Source organism: Lepus europaeus, chromosome 13, assembly GCF_033115175.1.
Source record: "Lepus europaeus isolate LE1 chromosome 13, mLepTim1.pri, whole genome shotgun sequence".
NCBI lineage: Eukaryota > Metazoa > Chordata > Mammalia > Lagomorpha > Leporidae > Lepus > Lepus europaeus.
Genome location: NC_084839.1, coordinates 8,441,797 through 8,468,049, shown reverse-complemented (window position 1 = coordinate 8,468,049; position 26,253 = coordinate 8,441,797). Strand labels below are relative to the sequence as shown.

The window sequence follows — 26,253 nt, the reverse complement described above, 5'->3', positions numbered from 1 at the left end:
GCCCTCCGTGTTTGGCCCCTGCCTTCCCCAGGTCTTTGCACCAAGGCAGGCTAAGCAGGGTGGGGCTGTGGTGTCCAGCCGTGCAGCCCCCGGGGAACGTCCGCCCGCAGAGGGAACGCGGGCTGCAGCTGGGCCTGGTCCACAGGGCTCGGGCCTCGCTCAGGGCAGCCGTGTGGAGAACCAGCATCAGCCTGGGGAACTTGAGCACTCCCCTCCCGCAGGTCCTGCGCTCCGGCCAGGTCACCTCCCGGGTCTGCAGGGGCGTGTCACAGCGCCACCTGGTGGCCCTCACCCTTTGTTACATTGGCTGGGGCCACCCACCGGGACCGGACTCTCCAAACCAGCCATAGCTCCAAAGAGAAACTTGGCCCACGCGTGGCACAGGTTCTCGGGAATGGCCCTTCCCAGCCCACTCCAATGACCCGCAGACATGACCTTCCAGCGCCTTCGCCGCCTGAGCCCCGACTGCCACGTCCCAGCCAACATGAGCCTTGGGTTCCCAGCAGGCTGTTCACAGCCCCTGGTTCTCTACTTGGCCAACCTGGGGACCCTGTGGGTCTTGGTTTCCAGAAAAAATGGAACTGTTGGCATTTGCTCATTCAACAAACATCCCCTAGCCCTTACTGAGCTCCAAGCCTTGGGCTCAGCGCCAGGAGATGAACCGTCCTAGGCAGAACGGCCTCACCTGCCGGGGCAGCCAGGATGCGGTATGCCCCTCACAGCTCAGACCCTGCCCTGTCCCTCAGTGCGGCCCTCCCCAGCCTTGTCCTGTCCCCTCCTCAGGTCTCTGCACCCAGCTCCACCGTAAGTGGATCCCTTGTCCCTCGGGCTGGTGTGTGCACGTGCACATGTCCATTTGCATATGCACGTGTGTGTGTGTGCTAGCTGCAGGGGGGCGGGGAGAGGGTAGACTCAATGTCAGCCTTTGAAACATCTTTGTGCTCCTTCAGGGTCACAGCAGGCTGAGTTGGGGGAGGTGGTCAGTGGACTGGGACGCCTCTTGCCCCAGCCTTGCAGCCCCCTCCTCCCCCAACCCTGGCCAGGGCTCAGCATCATGTCCTGTGAGTATTTTCAACCTACAATTTGCTTTGAGTGATTTATGCGTGCAGCTTGCTTTGGGCCCGATGGAGTGTAAGTGAAATATACACAGAGGGAGAACTCTCAGATCAACGGTCGCCTACAAAACCCAGATCCCAGCATGAGGGCTTGGTGGTGGTGATGGGTGGGGGGGTCCGGCCAGCATTGCTGTTAGTAACTGCCATGCGACAGCCACCCTGGCAGGCCCCTGGGGTTGGCCCCCCAAGCAGAGGAGTGTGAGGTGCAGGAGGGAGCGGGGCAGGGGAGGGGACTGGCCAGGTGGGAGACATGAGCACGGCACAGGTCGAGGGGCTGTAGCACGCTTTATTTCCCAAGACCACCTCCGTCTCGCTGGGGACCCCTCTGGCCAGGGGTAGGAAATACCTTTCTTTTGGCTAAGACCACCCCTCAGGAGAGTGATGGTCAGATTCCGGGTAATGTCCCCATCCCAACCCCTCCCCTGGGGCACCTGGGTGCAGAGAGGCGGGGTCAGTTGCCCCACATGTGACGGAAATATCCAGAGGCTCCCTTCACACTATCCCACAACACCTGTGGGTGGCAGGCACACCGCATTCACTCACTGTTGACGAGCCCTGGGCACCAGGCAGAGCGCCTGGGAGCTAAGGGGTTGTGGCTCTTCCCGTCTCTACTCTGCTGCTGCTGGCCCCCACGTTAGGGAAGAGGGGAGGTCCTTCCATCCCTGCTGCCTGAGCCCTCGGCAGGTGACATTAAATCCTGAGTCTCACGGCCATCCATGGCCCATCCACACCCACCCACGTCCATCCAAGGCCATCCACGGGCATCCACGCCATCCACCAGCCCAGCTTCTGTAGTTGAGGAAGTTGTTGAGCTTAGAAACATCTTCTCCCTCCTGACACCTGGCTACTTCCGGGAGGCCAAAACAGAGGCACAGTGACCAGGGCCCTTCCTCCCCGGGATCCTGGAAATCCATCAGCTCACATGGCTGGGTTGTGAGACGTGGGGTTCAAGGAGAGAGAGACCAAGCATCCTTTTTGTGTTTCCAAGGGGAGTCCAACTTGCACCTGTCTGCGTGTCTGACTGGAGTCCAGCATCTCCCGCCTTGGGCCTTTCCGGCTGTCCCCCGGCTGTCCCCTGGCTGTCCCCCCAGCCTGTCTCAGGGTGCAGGCTGGCAGTCACCCCACCCTGCCCGAGATGCAGTCTTGGGCTGAATGCCAGAGCCCGGGCCATTCCTAAAGCAGGAAGCTCCTTCTGCCCCCAGCCCTGGAAGCTGGGCGTGCGAGGTGGAGGACTTGCAGGTGCCCGGCTCCTTGCTGGTGGGGAGTCTGGAGCAGGCTGTCCTGCGGTGAGAGGGGAGCACAGCACAGAGCCAGGTGGGCTCCCGTAGCAGAGCAGCTCCTGAGATAACCTGGGAACCCACCGATCCTCCTGCGAGGGAAGCGCGCCCACCCCATTCACCTCCTAAAGCCCCCCCATCCCAGGCCTACCTCTTCAGACCTCCCATGGGGATTAAATTTCACCATGCACTTTGTTGGGGACACTCAAGCCACAGCAGGTGCCCCTGGCCTTGGGCGAACACAGAGTGACCGCAGCACGTATCACCCAAGCCTGATGTTAGGAATCATTGTAGAAGAAACACAGAGGACAGTGGGACCACCAGGGAAAGCGGAGCCATGGGGGGGGGGGGGACTCTGCAGAATGTGGGAGCAGACCAGGGACGTCCCCTCCCCCGTGGCCCCTGTACAGCTCCTCCCCAGGCCTCACGATGCCCAGAGGCCTCACCAGGGACCCCGGGCCCCTCTCCCGTGGAAGAATGGGGCAGTGGAGAACACAGCCTTGTGGTCACCCGGGCCTGTGTTGGCCGCTACAGGTACCTTCATTTCTCTGAGCCACAGAGACGGGAGGGACTCTGCCGTGGCTGCGGATGAAACCAAGTGCGACGTGTGGGTCACGACAGGTGCAGTGAAGGACGGGTGAGCCCCGCCGTCGCCACTGGCGTCCCCACGGTGAAACTCGGCAGCATTGGCGGCGAGCTGTGGCCTGTGAGGTCCGGGCGCATCCTCACTCCTGCCGTCTGCCCAGTTCTCCCTGATGCTCTTTCCTTGTCTTCCCCATCACTCACAGGGGCGCCTCAGCCCTTCCTGCCTGCCCTGGCTTGCCCTCCGGGACCCCTCCCCAACTCCGCGTGGCCTCTCCCACCCCCAAGTGGAGTTCCCCACCCTGTCCCCTCTAGTGCCCTGTGGAGGCACCGTGGCAGCTGGAGGGCTTTGTGTCACCTCCTCCCTGTGTGGCTGCCTCTCCCCCTCGAGGGGAACTTCTGGGGGTGGGGTGGGGGTGGGGGGCAGGCCCTGGCGCTGCTGGTTCACCTTGTTGGCTCCACTGCGTAGCATGTGGCCAGGCACGGCGAGGTGAGGACATGCTCCCTCTGGGGGAGGAGCAGGAAGAAGCAGAGGGGACTAAGAGACTCTGCCTACTGCCAGGGGCCCCTGGGGCCAGGAGCCCCGGGCAGGTGCTGTCCTGCAGCGCCTGGCTCCTGAGTGCTGCTGGTAGAGTGGTGGAGGGCGTGAGGAGTGGGTGGAGCCAAAAATAGGAACATTTCGACCACTGCATGTACAAAATACCTACGACCCATCATCTCAACAGCGCTGTGTGGCCAGGGGTCATCTCGGCATCAGTGAATGAAAACCGGGGCTCAGAGAGGGCACTGCTGGGCCCCAGGCCGCCCGGCCCAGCACCTGCGTGGATTCTCAGATGCGCGTGGGTGTTTCAGAGACCGTGGGAGGGTCTGATGGGAAAGAATCCGACGGAAAGGGGTGGGAGAGAGAGGTCGGAGCTGCACCTCGGGCCCCAAGTTTCCCATACACGTGCACGGGGATTCTCCCGTGTCCCTGGGCGCCTCAGCGGGGGAGGGGGCTTGGTTGCTATGGTTTCCCGGCCCCCACCCTGCAGCGCGCGCGGTGACATCTGCTGGCGCTCGCTGTATCCGGTGACTCAACGCTGGCGCTGGCTCGCTGGACCCCAGCCCGGAAGGTTCCGCGGGGTTGCGGGGGAGGAGGGAGCCGACCCCTGCCCTCTGAGGGGGCGCCTCTTCCCTTCCTGCTGCCGCTGGCTACGGTGAGTGCGTCCTGCTCCCAGCTGCTGACTCACTCATCGGCTCCTTGCCGGTCCGCTCCCTCACTGCGCCCCTGGCTGTCAGCCACGGTTGTGCGGTTGCCGGGCGTCCACCTGCCCATTTGCTCAGGCTCTCGTTCGTTTGTTCAGCCATTCTTCCTCCCGGAGCACTAGGCTCTGGGTCCGCAGCCACGCACAATCCCGCTCCGGCCCACGAGAAGCAGGAAAGACCACACACACACCACGTGGTTAACCCCAGGGAGAGTGTTAAAATCAGGGTAGGCCCAGAGCGCCGGGGGGCGGGGGGGCCCAGGGACAGGGGTGCGTATCCGCACCTGCCCTGGGACCTGGGCTATGGGGGGTGAAGAGGGTCGTGGGGATGACGTCCATGCAGCTCAAGCCCCATGCAGCCCTGACTGCCCGGATGTGAACAGGCAGGGGAAGCCGCCCGGAGGTGACCCAGCCTGGTCCATGCGCTTGGCCCCGTCCACGCGCTCGGCCCTGGGGTGCAGAAGAGCAGAGGCGATTGCCCTGGTGAGAGGCTGCAGCCCACGGGCGGGCTTTGTGCCGTGACACACACTTGTGTCCACTCAACATGCAGACCCAGGGGCCAGCCAGGAGCCTTGCCACCTCCTCCGCATCAGCCTGAGAGCAAGGATTCCAGTCGTCTCCAGTCACCTCCTCCCATGTGCAGGTGGCAAAGCTGAGGCCCCAGGAGCCTATTTTATTTTTCTTTAAAGATTTACTTGTTTGCTCGGAAGGCAGTACAGAGAGAGAAGGAGGAGGAGAGAGAGAGGTCTTCCATCCACTGGTTCACCCCCGAGATGGCTGCAGCTGGGCCAGTCTGAAGCCAGGAGCCAGGAGCTTCTTCCGGGTCTCCCACGTGGGTGCAGGGCCTCAAGCACTTGGGCCATCTTCCACTGCTTTCCCAGGCCATAGCAGAGAGCTAGATCGGAAGTGGAGCAGCCAGGACTAGGACCGGCACTCATAGGGATGCCGGCATCACCAGCTGACGCTTAGCCTGCTGTGCCACCGTGCCAGCCCCCGAAGCCAAGATCTCACTGCTGGTCAGTGCCCTGGGAGGTGGTCTTCGGGGCCCACAGCTCTGCCTCTGCCACGCAGGCCTCTGGCTCAGACACTGGGAAGACCCCACCCTCAGTGCAGAGCCCCTAGAACCTCACTGCCACCTGCTCCCCGGGGCTCCTCTGCGTGGGAGAAGAATCAGGCAGCACCAGAACCAATCAGAAAACACAGCTTTCTTGGAAACTTAAGAGTCGCCATTCCAGAAAGAATGGGACAATCAGATGAAGGGACTCATTTTCTAAGAGTTCTTGGGGGAAACCCAGTGGAAATGGGGGAGATAGAGTAATACTAGAAGTAATTTCTCTGGGCTAAAAGAAGACTTGAGTGTTCACGTTGGAAATCGATACCAAATGTCGCGTGGGAAAAGCTCACTTCCTAGGTGAAATTTCTTGTTGTGAAAGAATTTCAGAACTCCAAAGATACAGAGAAATCCTAAAAGCTGCCAGAGCGGAACTTGTGCCAAAGACTGGAGAAGGGACAAACAGCCGATTAAGTTCCGATGAAGGCGCCCAGCAAGGTTCTCCCGTCAGCCCGTGGGTCCCCTGGGAGGGGAAAGGCCAGTGACCATCCACAGACTGCCCTGAGAGAGACACCGAAGGATGTGTCTCCAGCACAACCAGAAGCGAATCCAGGAAAGAGGATGGCTTAGTCCAGGGGCTGAGCGGCTGCACACCACACCCAGGAGGCCACGAGGAGAAAAGTCGCAGGAGGACCAGGCAGACACCTGGAGAGCGGCCGATGCTGACCCAGTCAGGACGATAGAAGGTTCCGGAAAGAGTGCCTCCAGGAGGAACAGCACATTCCTCTTTCACAAATGCTGTAACCAGGGAGCGGAGGATCCTAGTACCAAAGAGAGAGCAACTCAAGACACCTGGGGTCTGGGCTGGCGCTGCTGCACTGTGCACTTGGCCGCCGTGCATGACGTCTGCACCCACGTCAGAGTGCCATCGTGAGTCCCTGTTCAGCTCCCTGCTGATGGCACCCGGGAAAGCAGCAGAGGATGGCCAGAGTGCCTGGGCCCCTGCACCCACGTGGGAGACCCGGACGGAGCTCCAGGTGCCTGGCTTCCACCTCGCCCGGCCTGGCTGTTGCAACTGTTTGCAGAGAGAACCAGTAGATAAAAGATCTGTCTCTGTCTCTCTCTATCACTCTGCCTTTCAAATAAACAAAACTTTTTTAAAAACTACAAATTTGTTAAGAATTATGCACTGCCTTCTTCACCCCAGCCCCAGGTCTGATTTCTGTGACGGCACTGACACATAGTTAAATCATCATAGTGGTCAGATAAATAATCATAGGATTAAAAACGCTGGGTTTGGTTTGAGTTTGTTTAGAACCAGCCGATTTCAAAGCACAGAAGAACGACAGTCACAGAACAGAGCGTGCATGTTTCAAAGCTGCGTAATGTGCCAAACACTTCAAACAGTTCATGGAAAATGCAGTTAAAAGTCAGACTTATTTTGGTGCAAAAAATAGTTTAAATGCATAGCTTTTTCCGTGAAAATTTTGAACACTTTTTGCAAGCTTGAATTTTAAAAACAGTTTTCAGTGCAAATGAGGGGGCAGAGGGAGTGGGTCCAAGGAACAGGGAAAGCAGCGGAAGTCGAGACCCCGATCACGTCGATGTGTGGGAGACGTGTGGGGAGAGGTCTAAAGGGGTCTACAGGGGCCGGGCAGAGACAGGGCTGCTGGGAGTTAGCAGGGGCAGTGCTGCCTCTCCTTCCCCGCGGGACTTATCCAGCACCTGCTAGGCGTGCCTCGGCCCGGGTGCAGCATTCTAGGGTCCATGGGAAGCAAGCCCAGACCCTGTCCTCGAGGGGCTGCCATCTGGGCCAGGTGTTTGCCACAGTGGTTACGCCGCCGCTCGGGACGCCTTCCTCCCGCATCAGAGTGCCTGGCTCGAGTCCCGGGTCCGGCTTCCTGGTGATGCACAGCCTGGGAGGCGCAGGTGACAGCTCAAGTAGTCGGGTCTCTGCCCCCACGTGAGAGACCTGGGTTGAGCTCGGGGAGCCCGGCTCCAGCCTGTCCCAGCCCTACTGTTGAAGACGTGAGGAGTGAACCAGCAATGGGGTCTCTCTGCCTGTCTGCCTGTCTTTCAAAGAAAATCAATATGTGGATTTTTTTTAAAGAGCTCCAGTCTATGTGGGAGACAGACAGTAATTAATCATATAAATAAAAGTGACACCCCAATGTGATGAGTGTCAGCAGAGAAGCACTTGGCACGGCTTTTGGGGACTGCACCTAGAAAAGGGGCCAGGAAAAGAGAGAATGATTAGGCTGAAATCTAAAGGAGGTAAAAAGATTAAACAGCGGAGAGAAGAACAGTTCCACTGAGGCAGCAGCAAGTGCAAAAGTCCTGTGGCAGGACAGAGCAGGAGAAAACCCAGCCAGGATGTTCTTTCCGGTGAGGGGAGAGCGAGCGGTAGAGCTCACACAGACGTGAGGGAGGGTTAGGGATCTGGGTCAGTCCAATGTCCTGTTGCAAAATGTGCAATGAGAGAGAAACTTTTTTATTTAAGATTTATTTTATTTATTTGAAAGAGTTACAGAGAGAGGTGGAGACACAGAGAGAGAGAAGTCTTCCATCTGCTGGTTCACTCTCCAAATGGCTGCAACGGCCAAAGCTGAGCTGATCTGGAGCCAGGAGCTTCTTGCTGGTCTCCCATGTGGGTGCAGGGGCCCAAGGACTTGGGCCATCTTCTACTGCTTTCCCAGGCCATAGCAGAGAGCTGGATCGGAAGAGGAGCAGCCGGGACTAGAACCGGCGCCCATATGGGATGCTGCAGGCCAAGGCTTTAACCTGTTGCGGCATAGCGAGGGCCCCAAGAGAGAAGGTTTTCCTGCTCATCCAATGAGGCTGTTGTAACCCTAATTCCCACCTTGGAAAGCATAACACAAAATGAGAGGTCTTCCATCCACTGGTTCACTCTCCAATTGGTTGCAATGGCCAGAGCTGCGCCGATCCAAAGCCAGAAGCCAGGGGCTTCCTCTGGGTCTCCCATGTGGGCGCAGGGGTCCAAGCACTTGAGCCTTCTTCCATTGCTTTCCCAGGCCATAGCAGAGAGCTGGATCAGAAGTGGAGTAGCCGGGACTCGAACTGGCACCCATGTGGGATGCGGGCACTGCATGCAGCGGCTTTACCTGCTACGCCACAGCACCGGCCCCGGAATGTTCCATCTTGACTTCTGAACACCTTTGTTGGCAGTGAGGACTAGACTGACATGACACAGCCTTAACTCCATGAGGCCATCTGCCCACGGCAGCCTGGGAAAGGGTGCCCCAGCCTCATAGCAGAATGAGACAGGGAGCCTGCCACGGAGGGCTGATCTCCACAGATCCTGCGAGAGAGCAGAGGCAGGCGCTGGTTCACAGCATGCAGCCCGGGGCATGGAGGACCAGCAGCCCTGGCACCTGCTGGCCATGCTGATGCTCAGGCCAGAAGCGCTGACAACACACAGCTGTGCCAACGTGTATAGGCGTGCTGCTCCGTGGGAGGCTTCGAGGCAGGAAGCGTGAGAAAGGACTGACCCCGTTTGAAAACCACGAGTAAGGAACCAGCAGAGGGTGCACCATGGATATCTTGGGCAGGTGTGCAGCACAGGGGTTAAGATGCTGCCGGGGACACCGCATCCACATCAGAGTGCCTGGTTCGAGTCCCGGCTCTGCTTCCAACACAGCTTCCTGCTAACCATGCACCCTATGAAGAAGCAGGTGCTGGCCCAGGTGCTTGGGACCCTGCCGCCACACGGGGAGACCTGGGAGTTCCTGGCTGCTGGCTTGAGCCTGGCCCAGCCCTGGCTGCTGCGCGCATTTGGGGTTGTGAAAGAGCGGTGGAAGATCTCTCTGGGTCTGTGTGTCTTTCAAATAAAACGAAAATAAATCAACAATGTTCATACTGAACCGAAGCTTGCAATCTCTGAGTAGACTGTGTGGGTGTGCGTGTGTGTGTGCACGCGCATGTGTGCGTGTATGTGTGTGTGTAACAGCTGTAACTCACCCACTATATGCTGACCCCTTGGAGTGTACAGCCCAGTGAATTTCAGAGTATTTACAGATGTCTGCTTCAATCCCCACTCTCAAAGTTTGGATCTTTTCATCGCCCCCAAAAGTGGCCCTGTGCCCTTTAGCCTCTTCCAGCCCCAGGCAGCCACTGACCTCTTCTGCCCGGACACATTTGCCATCCTGGACATTTCAGACAAACGGACTCGCCTCTGTGGCCAGCTCCGTGCCCACTGTGGCAGGTGGCAGGGCGCGGTTGGTTTTCATGGCCAGGTAAGATTCCGTCGAGTGGCTACGGCACGCCGGGCCGATCCGGTCAGGACTGACTCTCCCAGGTCAGAGCAAAGCCTGGGGACAGCAGCTGGGAGGCCAGCCGAGTCCAGGCTCAGGCCTTGCACCGCCACTCGCCCCCCTGGGAATCCACTTCCCATCTATGCACCTGCCCGGCCGGCCCCCCGGGGTGCCCAGGGAGGCTGCACCCCAGCAGGCAGTGGGATCCTTGTTCAGAGGGAAGGGGCCCAGCAGTGATGGACAAGGGGAGAGGAGGGGATGGAGGAGGGAACGTGGGACCACAGGAAAGCAGTTCACAGCCAATGGTTTTTCCTCCAGGGACCACTCATCCGCAGATGCTGGCTGTGCCAAGAGGAGCAGGGGAGGGGCATCTGGGGGAGGGTGCCGAGGGTGCTGCCGAACTCCCCCCAGGGCAAGGGCAGCCCCCGCCAAGAGGATTCTGGGGTCCAGGTGCTCACTGGCGCCAAGATGGAGAAACCCTGATATCCCCCCTCCAGTGTGCGTGACTTCGTGCAGGGCTGGAGAGGGCAGTGGGGCAGTGAAACCCGGGAGATGTTCTGAATGAGCTCAGGGCAATGGGGAGCTATGGAAGGCTTTAGGCAGCGGGCAGCCCCTGCCGTGTGGGGTTCAGGTGCCCTGGAGAGTCTTCTGACGGTGCAGGCCAGCCAGAGACAGGCTGTTCCTTATGAGCTGCCCCAGGATTCCCTCATGGCTGTCCACGTGCTCTAAGGCAGGAGGTGGGGCAGAGGGGGGCCTGGGACTCACCCCAGGGGCTTCCCAGATCCCTGGCTGCGGTCACTCTGGGGGCAGCCTTGGCCATGGCCCCTGTCGCTATTTGCTGGGACTTCTGGGAAGGTGTTTTTTCTCTGACGCAGGCACAGGAAGACAGGGAGGCAGGCACCTATGGCTGCCATCTCTCCACCAGCTGGAGACTGGGCCCACGTGTGGAGGAGGTCGAGCTGGGCTCCTGGAACAAGCCCAGCCTGAAGCCCCTGGCCCTTAACCTTGAGCCAGTGAGGCCCAGGTTTCCCAGTGGGTGCCCCATGTGAGGGTGGAGCAGGGGGGACCTGCATAGCCTCACCCCAGAGGCCTCCAAGGGATGCCAGGGGGTCTGGCCCTCACCCCAAGGACACAGGGAAACTTGTTCAATCTGCACTAGAAAACCTCTTTTTATTTTATTTACTTGAGAGAGAGAGATGGAGAAAGAACTCTCATCTGCTGGCTCACCCCCCCACCCAGTGCCTGCAACAGGTAGGGCTGGGTCAGACCAAATCCAAGGGGTGAGAGGCCCCAGAGGAAGGGCAGCAAATATGGATAAAATACAGCCTCCCCCCATCCTGGGCCCCAGCAGCACAGTGGCAGCGTGGCCTGTGGCCTGTGGCCAGGCTTGGCGGCCCCTCCTCTGCTCTGGGACCCCTCAGTGTGTACCATGTGCTGGGGACAGTGGCCCCTGTCCCCCTGTCCTCCAATCCCTGTGGGCAGTCACCCAGGCCAAACCTCACAGACCAGGAGGCGACCAGGGGCCACGGCAGGGACACCACCCCCTCCCCAGGCATCAGCACTGGCCACAGACTTGGGGGGGGGGGCCTCAGGAACACCTGAGCATCCCAGGGAAGGGGGGAGGGGCTGCTTGCTTCCCCTGGCCCTTGCTAGGTCCTGGGGCAAATGCACCTGTGGGTCTGACACTTGCATTTCAAAGGCGCAGCCCAAGGCCATGATCAGTAAGAGCCTGCGGGCAGCCGGGAACCTCCTAGCTGGGCAGCAGGAACCTCCTAGCTGGGCAGCCGGGAACCTCCTAGCTGGGCAGCCGGGAACCTCCTAGCTGGGCAGCCGGGAACCTCCTAGCTGGGCAGACGGGAACCTCCTAGCTGGGCAGCAGGAACCTCCTAGCTGGGCAGCAGGAACCTCCTAGCTGGGCAGACGGGAACCTCCTAGCTGGGCAGACGGGAACCTCCTAGCTGGGCAGACGGGAACCTCCTAGCTGGGCAGCAGGAACCTCCTAGCTGGGCAGACGGGAACCTCCTAGCTGGGCAGACGGGAACCTCCTAGCTGGGCAGACGGGAACCTCCTAGCTGGGCAGCAGGAACCTCCTAGCTGGGCAGACGGGAACCTCCTAGCTGGGCAGCCGGGAACCTCCTAGCTGGGCAGCAGGAACCTCCTAGCTGGGCAGCCGGGAACCTCCTAGCTGGGCAGACAGGAACCTCCTAGCTGGGCAGCCGGGAACCTCCTAGCTGGGCAGCAGGAACCTCCTAGCTGGGCAGACGGGAACCTCCTAGCTGGGCAGCAGGAACCTCCTAGCTGGGCAGACGGGAACCTCCTAGCTGGGCAGCAGGAACCTCCTAGCTGGGCAGCCGGGAACCTCCTAGCTGGGCAGCCGGGAACCTCCTAGCTGGGCAGCAGGAACCTCCTAGCTGGGCAGCCGGGAACCTCCTAGCTGGGCAGCAGGAACCTCCTAGCTGGGCAGCCGGGAACCTCCTAGCTGGGCAGCAGGAACCTCCTAGCTGGGCAGACAGGAACCTCCTAGCTTGCTCGCTGGGATTTTGATGTCATCGCAGCATTCATTTCATTCCTCTGGGGGCTTTTACCATGTTTAGGAAAAGGGCCTTTGTAAAAGAACATCTTATAAAAAGAAAGGAAGAAAATGCCCAGGTCTGACCTTCCCCCAGCAGGGCTCAGGGACATGCAGAGGAGGCCATCCTGTGACCTCCATGGGGTGCCCATGGGCCAGAGAGTGGGGTCCCAGGCTGCCCCACACTTCCCCTCCCCGTCTCCCTGGGCCGGGACCAAGGAGGGGGCTGCGTGGAGGCCATCCCAGCCGCACAGAGGCTAACTGGCTGTCAACGCCACGTCTGACCTCCCGTGGCCGGGACATCTCGGTGCCTCCTCCCCAGGGACCCAATTAGGTGCTCGAGTGTTCCACGCAGGCATTTAGAGAGGCCTCTTGTGCTGGCCTGGGCATGGGGCCCAAGGGGCGGCGTGGTCCCCACAGGGCCACAGGCAGAACCGAAGGGCCAGGTCACAGCAGGAGACGCGAGGACCCGTGGCTCAGTGCCGTACGGAGTGCATGAGAAATGGGCTCACCGACACCTGCCCCTCACAACCATGCACTGGGCACAGCTCTGGGTGCCAGGAGACACGTCCGAGACCCAGACACCTGCCCATCCCGCCCTGGGCTCCCGCCACACCTCTGCTCACTGCCCCAGCTGAGCAGCGCCAAGCAAAGGCAGCGTGGACGGCCGGGGACTCGGTGCAGACGCTCTGCCCCGCGCTGGTTATAGGCACAGCTTGGTTTCTGCCAGCAGCCAGCCATGAGGGATTTGGGCGGTGTCCTGTCCCCCTGTCACCACGCTGCGCGCCCCTGTGGTCTCAGAAACACAAGGATGCAGTGTGGAACTGCCGGCAGCACCCGCGACGCTGTCTGAGCTCGGCTTCGGGGAAGGTGGAGGGGGGCTGAGTCAGGGCACGCCGTGCACCCCCTCCCATTCAGAAGGCAAGGCTGACGTGTGCACATGCGTGTGGACGCACACACACAGCCTCCAGGTCTTGCACGGCCATCGTATGCGCCCGGCTATGACAGAGCAGAGCGGAGCCCTCACTCTGGCTCTGAACTGCAGCTTTCAAAGATGCTTCAGCGAAGGCTTGGAAGAAGCCATGACTGCCAGCAGAGGAAGCCCAGCTCAGGCTGAGGCCCTGGCCCCGCCCAGCACAGGTGCAGGGGACGGGCTCATCTTCCTGCCCACGTTCTCGTGGTGGTGGGAACAGAGAAGGAGGAGTGTAGAGAAAGGGGCAGGGGCCTGTGGCTTCCGACAGTCCCGTGGTCTCCCCGGGGTCTGCTTCCTCCAGGTGGAGTGTGGTGAGTCGACCCTGGACGCCCCCACGGGACGCCCCGCAGTCTGCAGGCAGCAGTGTTTCTGGGACGGAACGCCAGCTCTCGCAGCTCCTGCAGATTTGGGGAGAGGGTAACAGGGACGACAGGAGGCAGGCAGGTGCCCCATCTGCTGAGGGGCGGGGGCAGGCGAGGCCCGGAGAAGCCGTGGAGCTGAGCTGTGCAGAGCTTAGCGTGCCAGCCTTGCCGTGTGCACTCGGCCTGGAGGCTGGGAGCCTCTGACGGGAAGGGAGACAGCTCTGGCTGGCACCTCCCACACCCACTAGGACCAGCTGTGGGCAGCAGCGGCAGCTCCCCAAGGCTCCAGTTACCCAGGAAGTGGGCTGCCCGGGGCTCCCCGGGAAACCCACCCTGTGAAACCCAGCAAGGAGCGAGAGGACCAGGACACACCCCTGGCGTCTAACAGCTCAGCCAGTGCCGCCCCAGCAGAGCCCTGCCCGCAGGTGTCAGTGTTTGAACCTCTCCTGGATCTGGGCTGCACGGAGAGCAAGCCCCACCCCGGGTTTCCCAGCCAAGCCCAGCCAATCGGGCTCAGTATTTTGTGTCCGTGGAAGACAGGCAGCATTGGCAGGTGCCCATGAGCACCTACCTTTCACCTGCAGCCATGCCTTTGCTGAGAAGTGACTCAGGGCCAAGCTGGAGAGGAGGGTCTCACTGCTCTGGGAAGAGAGACACAGGGCTGCAGAGCCCACGCTGCGCCTCTTTGCAGCCTTGGGACCACGGCCCACGCCCCCCCACCAAGTGGGACAATCACCTTCCTGGCCGGTGGGGCGTGGAGAGAGGGAAACACGTGGCGACGACAGCGGCAGTGAGTCTGGCTGGCTGGCAGTGACTGCCTGTAAGCCAGAGGAGGGACAGAGCCCAGACTCCCCACTCCGGCTGTGTCTTCCTGTGGGCACCCACACCAGCTGGTCATGGGGCCCTGCGCCCTTGTGAGCCGAGAAAGCCGCTGGCGGCCACTTCCGCCCGAGGTCTTGGGTATGGGTGCTGGGGGTGGGTGGGTCACCCGCAGCACAGGTGGGTGGCCCCTTCCCTGCAGGGCGAGGGAGGCAGGGGCGGGCCTCACTGCACGCCACGCCTGGCCTGCTCTAGCTGAGCCCAGTGTGGGCAAGCGGGCCCAGTACGGGAGGCCGAGGCCAAGCAGGTGTCTTACCGCCCCCCACCGGGTTCATCACAGGTCCTGACGTTTCCAGAACTTTCTCTGATTTTCCTTAATCTACAGGGTGTCTCCAGACCCTTCCCAGGGTTGTGAAAAGGGGTCCTGAGCTCTGCACAGCCAATCAGTGCACAGCCACCAGCCGTGGGCCTCAGTTTCCCCAACTGTGAAGCTGAGGCTAACGAGTTCACCGGGTGCAGTGAGGCTAAACTGGAACTGTCTGCCCGCACCCTTCACTTAGGGCTCGGGAGCTGATTTGTTTTTATATATACACACACACACAGATACATGCACACATGTACATGCACAGGCAAACACATGCACCCATGAAAACACACATACAAAGCACATGCACACATGTAAACACACATGCTAACATATGAACACGTGTAAATGCACGGGCAAACACACAGGCAGATACAGGCACACATGTAAACACACATGCTAACATATGAACACATGTAAATGCACGGGCAAACACACAGGCAGATACAGGCACACATGTAAACACACATGCTAATGAACATGTGTAAATGCAGGGCAAACACAGGCAGATAAGGCACACATGTAAACACACATGCTAACATATGAACACATGTAAATGCACGGGCAAACACACAGGCAGATACAGGCACACATGTAAACACACATGCTAACATATGAACACGTGTAAATGCACGGGCAAACACACAGGCAGATACGTGCACACATGTAAACACACATGCACACACATGCATACATGCACACGCACACACACAGCTTGAACTCACACTGCCTGGTTTTGAAATGGCCTTCGCCGTGTGTTCCCAGCACTATGAGAAGCTGGACAAGGTGGACCTTGACACAGGCTGTGACCTCCAGGCCTCCCACGAATGCCCCTCATGCAAGTGCCCAGGGCTCAGGGCCCTAGTTTCCTGTCTGAACAATGGCGGGGTACACTGGAAAACGCCTCGCTTTCCTTTTAACCTGCACACTCGCAGCCCCCAGGCACGGGTCCTTCTTTCTCTCTCGACTGACATGAGCAGGTTCCATGAAGCCTGGGAGATGCACCCAAGCTGGAGACAAACATGTGACCGGGGGGCCCCAGGCCGGGGGCTGGCACCTGACTGCGGGAAGGAGGGGACGAAGCCGACGGAGAGCGGGAGCCGGGTCGCACTGACCCGCCGTGGGGAAGCAGGACCTGGGTTTCTCAAGGGAGGAGAAGACAGCTTCATGCCCTGGACAGGGCGGGGGACAGAGTGGGAGGCCTCTCTGCAGACATCCCTTGGTGCCACGCCCTCCCTGAGGCTAGAGCTGGCGTTTCCTCCCTGGGGACAGCTCCCAGCTCACCTGCCAAGCCCTGCCTTGGCCACCCTCTCCTCCAGCCCCCGGCCAGAGAGCCAAGCATTCCGGCTCTGAGGCCACACACTCTCCATCTCAGCTACTCAGGTCTGTGTGCTACAGCGACCACCGACCATCCGGCCACAAGCAGATGGACACGGCTCTATCCCAATGAGACCATCCCCACGGGCACTGGCCTCTCAATGCGGTGTACTTCCCAGGCGCAGCAAAATGCTGTTCCTCCTTGCAATGTTTGCAACCATTTCCAACTAGGAACTGGACTGCTGTGCTGCGTGGGGACTGTGGACCAGACGCGTCGGCCCCCTCCAGAGCCTGGGTGCCAGGCCCCCCCAGATCTACAGACTCAGAAATCTACATGTGAATAAGCTCTTCAAATGACTCACTGCTCTGAAAGTTAAAAAAATACCACTGATGTTTGGGTGTCATCCCCGGAGATCGTGGCTAACGGCTATGGGGTGCAGGCTGCACATGGGGAGTTTTGAAGGCTCCCATGATGGTTCTAAGGTACAGTGAAGTTCAAGTACCTTGTCCCAGAAAGACCCCCGCTCCCCCGGCTCTCACAGGCCCCATCAGCCCCCCATGGCAGAGCCTGTCACCCTAGGAGGATTCTTTGTCACACGCTGAGCTTGCCTGGGGCCAGGATCCCATCCAATGCAGCTCAGAGAAACTGCCCATGCCTCTCTGACGCTCAGTCTCCCCCTCCTTGCAATGGGTGCACGTGGTGAGCTCCCAGACAGTGCTGAATCTGCAGCCCTCCCTCCTGCCCTGGGTGGAGACCAGGCAGCCTACCCCCCCCCCAGTCCCTCAGCTCCCCCCTTCCCAGGGAACAGGTTCCTGGGGATCCCCAAGGACCCCCAGGGCAAGGGGAGCAAAGAGAGGCATTCCCACACCTTAACAGCCCCCTGAGCCCGGGGACACACAGACCACACCCCACAACAGCTCCCTGTGTCTCCACTGGACGCCACGCAACCCTCCCCTCCCTGAACTCAGCCCCCACGTCCCCAGCCCCACCCCACCCCCTCATTCCTCTGCCTCCGTGGTCATGGGATCCAGCCCTTTCCTGGAGGGGCACACAGCATGGCCCAGGGCAGAAAGGCCCGGGGCCTTCAAGGTTCTGGGGGGGGGGGGTGCTGGAGGGTTGTAGGGAGGCCACCAACATGCTGGCCACACCACGCATCCATTCACTGGCCCCATCTGGTCATTTCCCCACACCCCACAGGGCGAACCCCCAACTGCCTCCCATGATGGCCCCTCTCAGGCCCCTGCAATGTGGCACCTGCAGCCGAGGCTTTGAAAACCCAGGTCCCCCCCCCCCAGGGGAAACTCAGCCCAGGAGGCCATGGGAGGGCACCACCCCCACTTCCACCGCAGGCTCCTCCCTCTGCACCAGGGTCTCAGCAGAGCTCTGGGGGTCCCTGAAAGTGGAAAGCAGAAAGCAGGGGCCAGCTCTGGGCCCTCGACTAAGGGTGGCACGCCCTGGCCCCTGCCGCACGCCCAGGGCAGAGCTGGGGAGGACAGAGCGGGCAGCAGGGCTCCCTCCCCGCCAGTGCAGAGCAATGCAGACAGCCAAACTGACTGGGCACGGACTTAGTGCCCAGTGCCGTGCTGGGACCCCAGTAAGACAGAACAGAACCAGGATCAGAGAGGTTAATCAGCAGGATGGTGGCCGCACAGTGTTTGGGAATGGCGAGGGGGAGTGCTCGGATCTCCCTACACACCCCGTGTGTGTTGGGGGGCTCTCGGACTGGCTGACACCAAACCCCCGCCCCCCGCCCGGGCCACGCTCAGGTCTGTCCTCTCTGCCGATTCCCCCCAAGGCAGAGGCTGGAAGGCAAGCTCGCCTGGGGCACAGGGACCACTCCTGCTTCTGCAGACCCCGCGCGCCTGAGCCCAGGCAGAAGCCCCTGTCATGGGGGATGAGCAGGCTTGGGTCCGCCCGGCCTGGGAGTGGATCCCTGCTCCATGTGACCCCGGGCCTCGGTTTCATGGTCTGTAAGATGGGGGCACGTCTTGCAGGGTTGCTGGAAGGAAGACAAAGGAATGAAAAGGGCCCCGCGCCAGTGACAGCTCAACAGAGGCGCCCTGCTCGGTGGCTGCGGGACACCCTCCCCCTCCTGGGAGAGCTCCGGGAGCAGGCTTTTCCCCACAAGGACACAGAAGGAAGGAGTCGCCTGCCCAGAGCCTCCGGGAATGTGGCCCGTGGCCCCGGCCCTGAACCCTGCCTGCAGCTCCTCTTTAATTAGGTCTCAACTAAAAATAGCCATCCTGGGCTGCACACCTACCCCTTGGCCAGCCACTTCGCCGTGCCTGAGCCCCACCAGGGGGCAACAGCCAGCCCGAGACAGAACCCACAACGCGGAAGGGTGCACGGGGCAGGAGGCTTTATTGAAGGAGATACAGAAGCGGGCGCGCGCTCCCACCCAGCCAGGCTACTCGGCTCGCCCACGCTGCCCTGTGTCTCCTGCACCCCTCTCCCGGCTCTTGGACAGCCAGCACACACAGGCGTCTTACCCAGCCCGGTCAGATGGGCCCCGGGAGGCCTTGAGAGAACGTCTGGGAGAGGCTGAGGGGGGACCCAGGGCAGCCCCTCGAGGGCAGCCGCGGACACACCTGCCACTCGGTCCATCCATCCGTCCACGGCCTGGGACATCTCGGTCACTTGCAGCTCTGGAGCCGGGTCCTGTGGTGCTTCTCCTCGGTCAGGAGGGGGATGAAAGTGTCGCTGTGGGAGAGCTTCAGCCGGCTGCCCCAGCTCGGCCCCTCCTTCCCCGGCGGCTCAGGAGGGGGCAGGATGTCCAGGTCGCTGCGGGAGCCCCCGGCCTTGCCCTCGGCGGTGGCCCCGCTGGAGTTGAGCTCCATGAGCTCCAGCTCGTGCTTGGCGGCTGTCTCCAGGACGCGCTGCTTGTTGTAGTAGCGGACGAAGTTGTTGATGATGGGGTGGATGGGCAGCGCGATGGCGATGACGCCGCACAGGAAGCTGATGGCCGCGTTGAGCTTGCCCAGCGTGGTCTTGGGGTAGATGTCCCCGTAGCCCACCGTAGTCATGGTGATGATGGCCCACCAGAAGGACTGGGGGATGCTCTTGAACAGCGTCTCCGGGTGGCTCTGCTCCATGGTGTAGCCGAGCGCCGAGAAGACGAAGATGCCCACGGCCAGGTACATGAGCAGCAGCCCCAACTCCTTGAAGCTGCGCTTGAGCGCGTAGGTGAGCGTCTGCAGGCCCGAGGAGTGGCGCGCCAGCTTGAAGATGCGCGCGATGCGCATGATCCGCAGCGCCTGCACGGCCTGCTGCACGTTGGTCAGCTCCATCATGCGCGCGCCCAGGTGCGTGAGCGTGAGGCTCACGTAGAAGGGCAGGATGGCCAGCACGTCCACGATGTTCATAAAGGACAGGACGAAGTGCAGCTTGTTGGGCGACGAGAAGAGGCGCAGCAGGTACTCCAGCGTGAACCAGCCGATGCACGCCGTCTCCACGCTCTCCAGCGTCGGGTGCTCCACGCGGTTGCCCTCGGCGTCCAGCACCTGCAGCTCGGGGATGGTGCCCACGCACATGACCACGGACGAGACCAGGATGAGCAGGAAGGACAGCACGGCCACCACGCGCGCCGGGCGCGACGACTCGGGCTTCTCCAGGAACTTCCAGACGCGCTTCTGGCAGCCGCGCCAGCGGCCCTCGGCCGCGTCCACGCCCAGGTCGTCCAGGATGAGGCGCACGCGGCGCGCGATCTCCTCCAGCTCCTCGCGCCGCTCGCTCAGGTGGTTCTTGCAGCAGTCGTCCAGGAAGCGCAGGTCCACCTTCCAGAAGTCCATCTCGCTCTTGAAGCAGATGGGGCAGATGCCCTTCTTCATGTGCACCTCCCCGAAGTAGTACACCTCGATGACGCACTTGAACGCGTCCGGGTCGCGGTCGAAGTAGAACTCGCGCTTGCCCGGGTCGTAGTCGTCGCACAGCGAGAAGATGGCGTCGTAGCCCCCCGCCAGGCAGTTCACCAGCTCGGCCAGCCGCGTCTCGGGGTACTGGCTGAGCAGGTCTCCGCACAGCACCTGCCGCACGCCCCCTACGTTGACCACGATCTCCATGTCGCCGCCGGCCGCCGAGCCCTGGCTGCTGGGCTCCGGGAGGCTGCGCTCCGCCGACCCGTCCATCCTCCCGCGGCGCGAGCCCTCGCAGCCCGGGCTCCGCGCGCCCTGCCGCCGCTGGGGGTGGGGGTCGGGCGGGGCGCCCCGCTGCGCCGCCCTCGGGGACCTCCCGGCCGGAGCCCGCTGCCGGGAAGGGTGCTCAGAGCGGGCGGCCGCCGGCGGGCGCGCGCCGCGGGGGAGGCATATGCGCTCGGCCGCGGGGCTGCGGGCGGGCCTGGGGCGCCGGGCGCGCCGCGGGGGGCTCTGGCCGCACCGGACTCACCCGGGGCACTCACCCTCGGCTCCCCGGCGTGGCGATCCTCCGCCCAGGCTCGGCTTCCTGCGGGAGCCGGCTGCCCTCGTGGGCGCACGGGCAGCGGCGGGCAGGTCCCGGGGTCGCCGCCGGACCCGCGCCGTCCGCCGAGCGCGTGTGCGGAGAGCGAACTTGAGCTCGCCTTGCCCGAGCCGTTTCTAAACACAATAGGGATCCCAGCCTGACGTCAAACGCTTTGCAAACTGTACCCTCTTCTGGTGAGATTCTGCACGGCACGCGCGGCGTTAACCGCGGGCAGACGCGCGCAGCTGCCCCCGCCCCGGGCGCGGGGGTTAGGACCCGGGCTTCGGAGCCGGCCGCACTGCCCCGCTGCTCTTGGGCGGCTGTTTGGAGGAGGTGGGAGGGGAAGGCACGCGGCCGCCCCTGGCTGGGGGCAGGAAGCGGCGCGCCCGAGGACGCCCCTGTGAGCGCGCGCCTCCCTCCTGTGCTGGACTGGCCACCGCCTAACGCTGCCCTGCCGGTGGCTTCTCTCTTTGGCCCCGGACCTTGTCCTGCGAGCGCACCCGGTCCGGCCTCCTGGAAGAGCAGAAGAGACTTGCCGGGGTCACAGGGCGAAGGGAGAAAGAGCCCAGCTTGGCCACCTTCGTCCGCAGCCCTCCTGCGGCCCGGGCTGGCTGAGCCCTGCCGCTGGGCGGGATCGAATCACGCTGTGAGGACCTTGCAGTGCGTCCGTTCCTGGCTCCCCGAGGTCCGGCGCGGTGTCCCAGACTGTCTTCCTACCCCACCGCCTGATCCATTGCAGCGCCCCACCCCCACCCCGCCCCAAGCAGCTGTCTGCTCCCGTCCTGTCTTAAGCATCAATGGTGCACTTTATTGGCATCCTCTGTGGTCTGTTAAAAATATATTCCGGGGTGGGGGTGAGGGCAGGATGAATACAGAGCGGAGGATTTTTTAGGGCAGCAAACCTACCCTGCCGGGCCCCTACAGGAGTGGATTGGTGTGGCTGTGCGTTTGCACAACCTCCCTGGTGTGCAGCATGAACACGAGTGCTCCTTTTTTTTTTTTTTTAAGATTTATTTATTTATTATTTGAAAGTCAGAGTTACACAGAGAGAGGCAGAGGTCTTCCATCTGATGGTTCACCGCTGATCCGAAGCCAGGAGCTTCTTCCCGGTCTCCCACGCGGGTGCAGGGGCCCAAGGACTTGGGCCATCTTCTACTGCTTTCCCAGGGCATAGCAGAGAGCTGGATCGGAAGAGGAGCAGCTGGGACTTGAACCGGCGCCCATATGGGATGGCAGCGCTTCAGGCCAGGGCATTAACCTGCTGCGCCACAGCGCCGTCCCCAAGTGCTCCCTTGTGCAGACTACATCTTCTGCCCACAAGGATGGGTCAGAGCAGGTACAGCCCCTGCATCCACCGTGATCCCGGCACCACATGGTGGGGGCGCTGTGGAATGGGATAGGTGAGCGCTCTCTGTGCTTTCTGTGCTATCGCTGTGAACCTAGATCTTCTCTAAAAAATAAAGTCTAGGAGCCAGCGCTGTGGCATAGTAAGCCTCCACCTGCGGCACCAGCATATGGGCACCAGTTCATGTCCTGTTGCTCCTCTCCCGATCCAGCTCTCTGCTATGGGCTGGGAAGGCAGTGGAAGATGGCCCAAGTGCTTGGGCCCCTGCACCTGCATGAAAGACCCAGAACAAGCTCCTGGCTCCTGGCTTGGGATCAGCTCAGCTCCAGCCATTGCGGCCAATTGGGGAGTGAACCAGCAGATGGGAGACCTTTCTCTGTTTTTACCTCTCTCTGTAACTCTACCTCTCAAATAAATAAAATCTTTTAAAAATTAAAAAAATAAAGTCTGTTTAACAATGCATTCTGTAGGCTGATTTTTTTTTTTTTTAACTTAAGGTCACGCCAGTATTTGGGTGGCAAAATCAATTGACTGGGTCACTGGGAGTGTTTTGTTTCCTTGAATGAGATGGTACACACCTGAGCATAGTAGAATTTGTCATGCAAAGGTAAGTGTTGTTTGGCAAAATTTCTTTTTACAAGCTTTGTTCACTCCGTTTAGACTCAGCCTGTGGCACGTTGCCGCAGAGCCAGAGCTGGGGGGTCAGAAAGTGAGTAATAGCGACCACTCACATTTGCTCCCAGGCACTGCGCCTCGGAACACCAGGTGTTCCCAGCGTGCTTTGCCTTCTTCTCAGATCTCTGGGAAACAAGATGTCAAGTAACCTGCCAAGATCGCCCAGGAGGGCCGGCGTTTGAGCCAGGTCCTGCTGGGAGCTGAGACCTGTTCCCTCGGGCTCAGCCCAGCTCACCCAGGCTCGTCTTCCAGCCCTTAGCTACCTCCCTTCTTCACTGTCTTTAGTTGCTCCCTTGCACCTGCAGGGTGAAGTTCAAGTTGCATGTCAGTCTGAGCGTAGTGAGCTAAAAGACACCCATTCATGCAGTTACTTAATAAAGCATTTGTTGAGCCCAGATGGAACCCACGTGCCCACCCCACCCTGGCTGTGGGCACCGGGTTCATTGCCCCGTAGAGAACAGACTTTGTAAGTAACAATTACAGTTGAGGCTATCTGCAGGCAATGGGACTTCCCCAGCTTCCCCACAGGGGGCGCTGAGGTGTGGTCGTCTGGTTGGAAGGTGGGGGTGGCCGCTTTTGCTCACAAGGCCAGCGCTGGCTTGGCTTCGGTTTGCCTTGGGGGCACCTTGTAGGGCTCCTCGGACAGGTAGAGCCCCTCCAGCACCCCTTGGCGCCAACACAAGGTGCAGCAGGAGCCTGGACACTTGCAGAGGAGAGTCTGGGGTGCGAAATTCGAAGTTTTAATTTGTGGAGGAGGCTGAGTGCTGGCCCAGACCCACAAGTTCCCAGGGAAGGGGACGGGCCAGGAATCCCTGCCGGAGGGGGGCGGAGGAGGCCAGAGCCTGCAGCGAGGGATCCGCGGGCAAGGCCAGGCGGACAGGTGAGTGGTTAGGGATGGGCTCCTTGGACCGAGCCTGGCAGGCTCTGGACGTAGGCGTGGCCTCTGGCTGTCTGGTACCTGGCCCTGGTGTGGCTGAGGGCAAGGGATATTTCAGCTTGCTCTGTGACTACTTGATAAGGAGATGGTGGGGTTGGTTGGTTTGTGTACAAAAGCCAGGCTCCCAGCCCAGCCCTCTGCTGCCTCTGAGAGTGGGACTCTTGGGAGGGGTGGTCTCTCCCATCCGGGGGGGCCACACCTGCTAGAACATCAAGAATACAGAAAATGAGAAATGGTGATGCGATATCGGGTCGGGAGAGGAAGGACGTCACACAAACCCAGAGCCTGAGGCACTCTGAGGCTCGGTGCTGTGGCAGAGCCGGCGCTTGGTGGGAGCCTGGCCGCCAGATGTGGGTTACCTGCCTCGGCCGAGGAGGGACACACAGGAGGTGGGGCCAGCAGGCCCGAGACCGTCGGGGTGAGTGGGAAACAGACCCACCTCTTCCCATCGCTGCTCGGTAGCTGCTGGTGAAATCCCTGTAGTGAGTGCTAACAGGCGTTTTGTTAGAGAGATCGGACAGGACAGAAAATATCAGTGTATCAGACAGGAAAAATAACAACAAGAACAAAAAAAAAAAACAGTGTGGCTGGAGCAAGTCCATTCAGAAAATCCCAGCCCCCAGGGGCAGCCATGAAGATGCCCGCCATCAGCCCACAGCAGGTGCCTGTCGGCAGGACGCCAGGGACAGGGCGAGCCGCAGAGGCTGCATGGGGCGGACAGCCCAGCTGCCGGGGTCCGGAGAGCTTGCTCAGGGCAGGGGGCCCCCTGCGTCAGAGGCTGGGCAGGGGAGGTGTGAGGCAGGTGCAGGAACCCTGCTCTGCCAGGGGAGGGAAGCAGAAGGCTGGCCCTCTTGCGCCCTCAGTTTCCCTGGCTGTAAAATGGGTGACGTGGACTTCTGTGCATTCACGCATGGTTGTCGGTTGATGGGGCGGGGAAGAAAACGGCTGTGAGTGGGGGCCTCGCCAAGCTCTGGCATTTATTGATGGTGTGAGGCTGCTAGCTGAAAGTGCTCCCTTGGGTGGGAGAGTGCTCCCCACCAAATAAAAAAAGAAAATACAGGCTCAGGGCTGGCGTTGTGGCACAGCAGGTCAAACCACCACCTGCAGTGCTGGCATCCCCTATGAGCACCGGTTCGAGTCCCAGCTGCTCCACTTCCGATCCAGCTCTCCACTAATGGCCTGGGAAAGCAGTAGAAGATGGCCCAAGTGCTTGGGCCCCTGCACCCGCGTGGGAGACCTGGATGAAGCTCCTGGCTCCTGGCTTCAGCCTGGCCCAGTCCTGGCCATTGCTGCCATTTGGGGTGTGAACCAGTGGGTGGAAGATCTCTGTCTCTCTGTCTCTCTCTCTGTAACTCTGCCTTTCAAACACATAAAATAAATCTTTTAGGAAAAGGAAAAAAACAGGTTCAAAGTTCTAACCCCAGTACTTGTGAATGTAACCTATTTGGAAATTGGGTCTTTGAGGCTTTAAGTAAAGATGAGATCACCCCGGGGTAGGATGTGCCCTAAGTCCAATCACTGGGCTCCTGATGAGAGCCAAAGACACACAGGGGACCATGGGGGACAGTGGAGGTGGAGGTGGCCATGACGCTGGCATGCCCCAAGGAACCAGGACAGCGTGTCACTACCGGACCCATGGGACAGGCCCCAGGAGGCGGCAGATGCTGAGGGCGCCTTGATTGTGGCCTTCCGTCTTCCAGAACTGTGAGAGAACTCATGGCTGTTGTGTGAGACCCGCCGGTGTGTGGTGCTTTGCCATGGCAGCCCTCAAATACCAGCGCATGCCCCCCACCGCAGCGAGCACTTGCCCAGTTTTCCATCCGTGGGGCAAGGACACAGCCATAGCAGGTGCAGCCAGGAGGAGGGAGGGGCTGACGCATCTCGGTGCATGGAGGATGTGACCGGCCCTTGCTGACGTCCAGGCTCCGTCCTGTGCTCTCAGGACCGAGTGGAAGATGAGACAGACAGAGAGTAGTCACAGAGCACAGGCTTCAGCTGTGGGGACGGCAAAGCAAGCCCAAGGATGGGAGATGCGTATTGGGCCGAGGGAGGGGGAGATCGGGGAGCAGACAGCACGAGGCTCAACAGACCAGGGACCCCTCGCCCAGCCGACAGGGCACCCACCCGAGCACCACCCCGCACGGCAGCCACGGGCTGTGAGTGGCTGAGGAGGAGCAGAGATCTGATGTGCAATGGCCCTGCGTGGGTAGAATTCACAGTCCGTGTCCCAGAGCCACGTCAGTGAACAAACCAGTGCTCCTGGTGTATTTGCTGTTTTGCAACCAGCCCCAGCGGCTAATTTCAGAGTATGCTCATCAAATCGACCCCACACCTTTAGCCACGACCCCCCCAAGCTCTCCCAGAGCCGGCAACCATGAGTCTGCTTCCTGCCTACAGACTTGTCTGTTCTGGATACTTCTCGCACATCGGGATGCTCCTGTGGGTGGCCCTTGGCGCTGGTTTCCACTGTCACGGTGGACAGGCCATCCGGTTCAAGGTCTGCATGGTACCTCCTGCCTTTTCACAGCTGTATAGCATTCCACTGTCGGACAAGTGCGTCTTGTCACAGCCCCTGTGGCCGGTCGTCCTGCACAGGTCCAGGAGGAGCAGTGTGGAGAGGAGGGCAGCTGCTCACGCAGGGGCAGACAGCAGCCAACGCCTCACTGGCCTCCACCTGCTCTGTGCAAAGGGCCCACAGGCTGCAGCGCCGCCCCTGCCCCGGGGCTCAGTTGCCCCGCTTGCCCAAGCTCTTCCTCAGGGGCCCACGCAGCCCTCTGCTGTCCCACAGCGCAGGGCCAGTCTCGTGTCCTCGTCCCCACCCCAGCATGCTCCGGCCTGTTCCTCTCTCTGACAGTGGCCAGCTCAGCGCCCTGGCAGCCAGCTGCTGGGTGGAGGGAAGCGGGCCGGACACGGACAG

The 26,253-nt window shown here is 60.9% G+C and overlaps 1 protein-coding gene across 1 annotated transcript; it reads right to left on the bottom strand.

Annotated features, from left to right (window-relative positions):
• Positions 1-18,298: 18,298 nt before the first annotated feature.
• KCNF1 (potassium voltage-gated channel modifier subfamily F member 1) lies at positions 18,299-20,069 on the bottom strand. The gene has a single exon (XM_062210129.1). The coding sequence runs from the start codon at positions 20,067-20,069 to the stop codon at positions 18,579-18,581; it is 1,491 nt and encodes a 496-aa protein (XP_062066113.1). The 3' UTR covers positions 18,299-18,578.
• Positions 20,070-26,253: the final 6,184 nt, after the last annotated feature.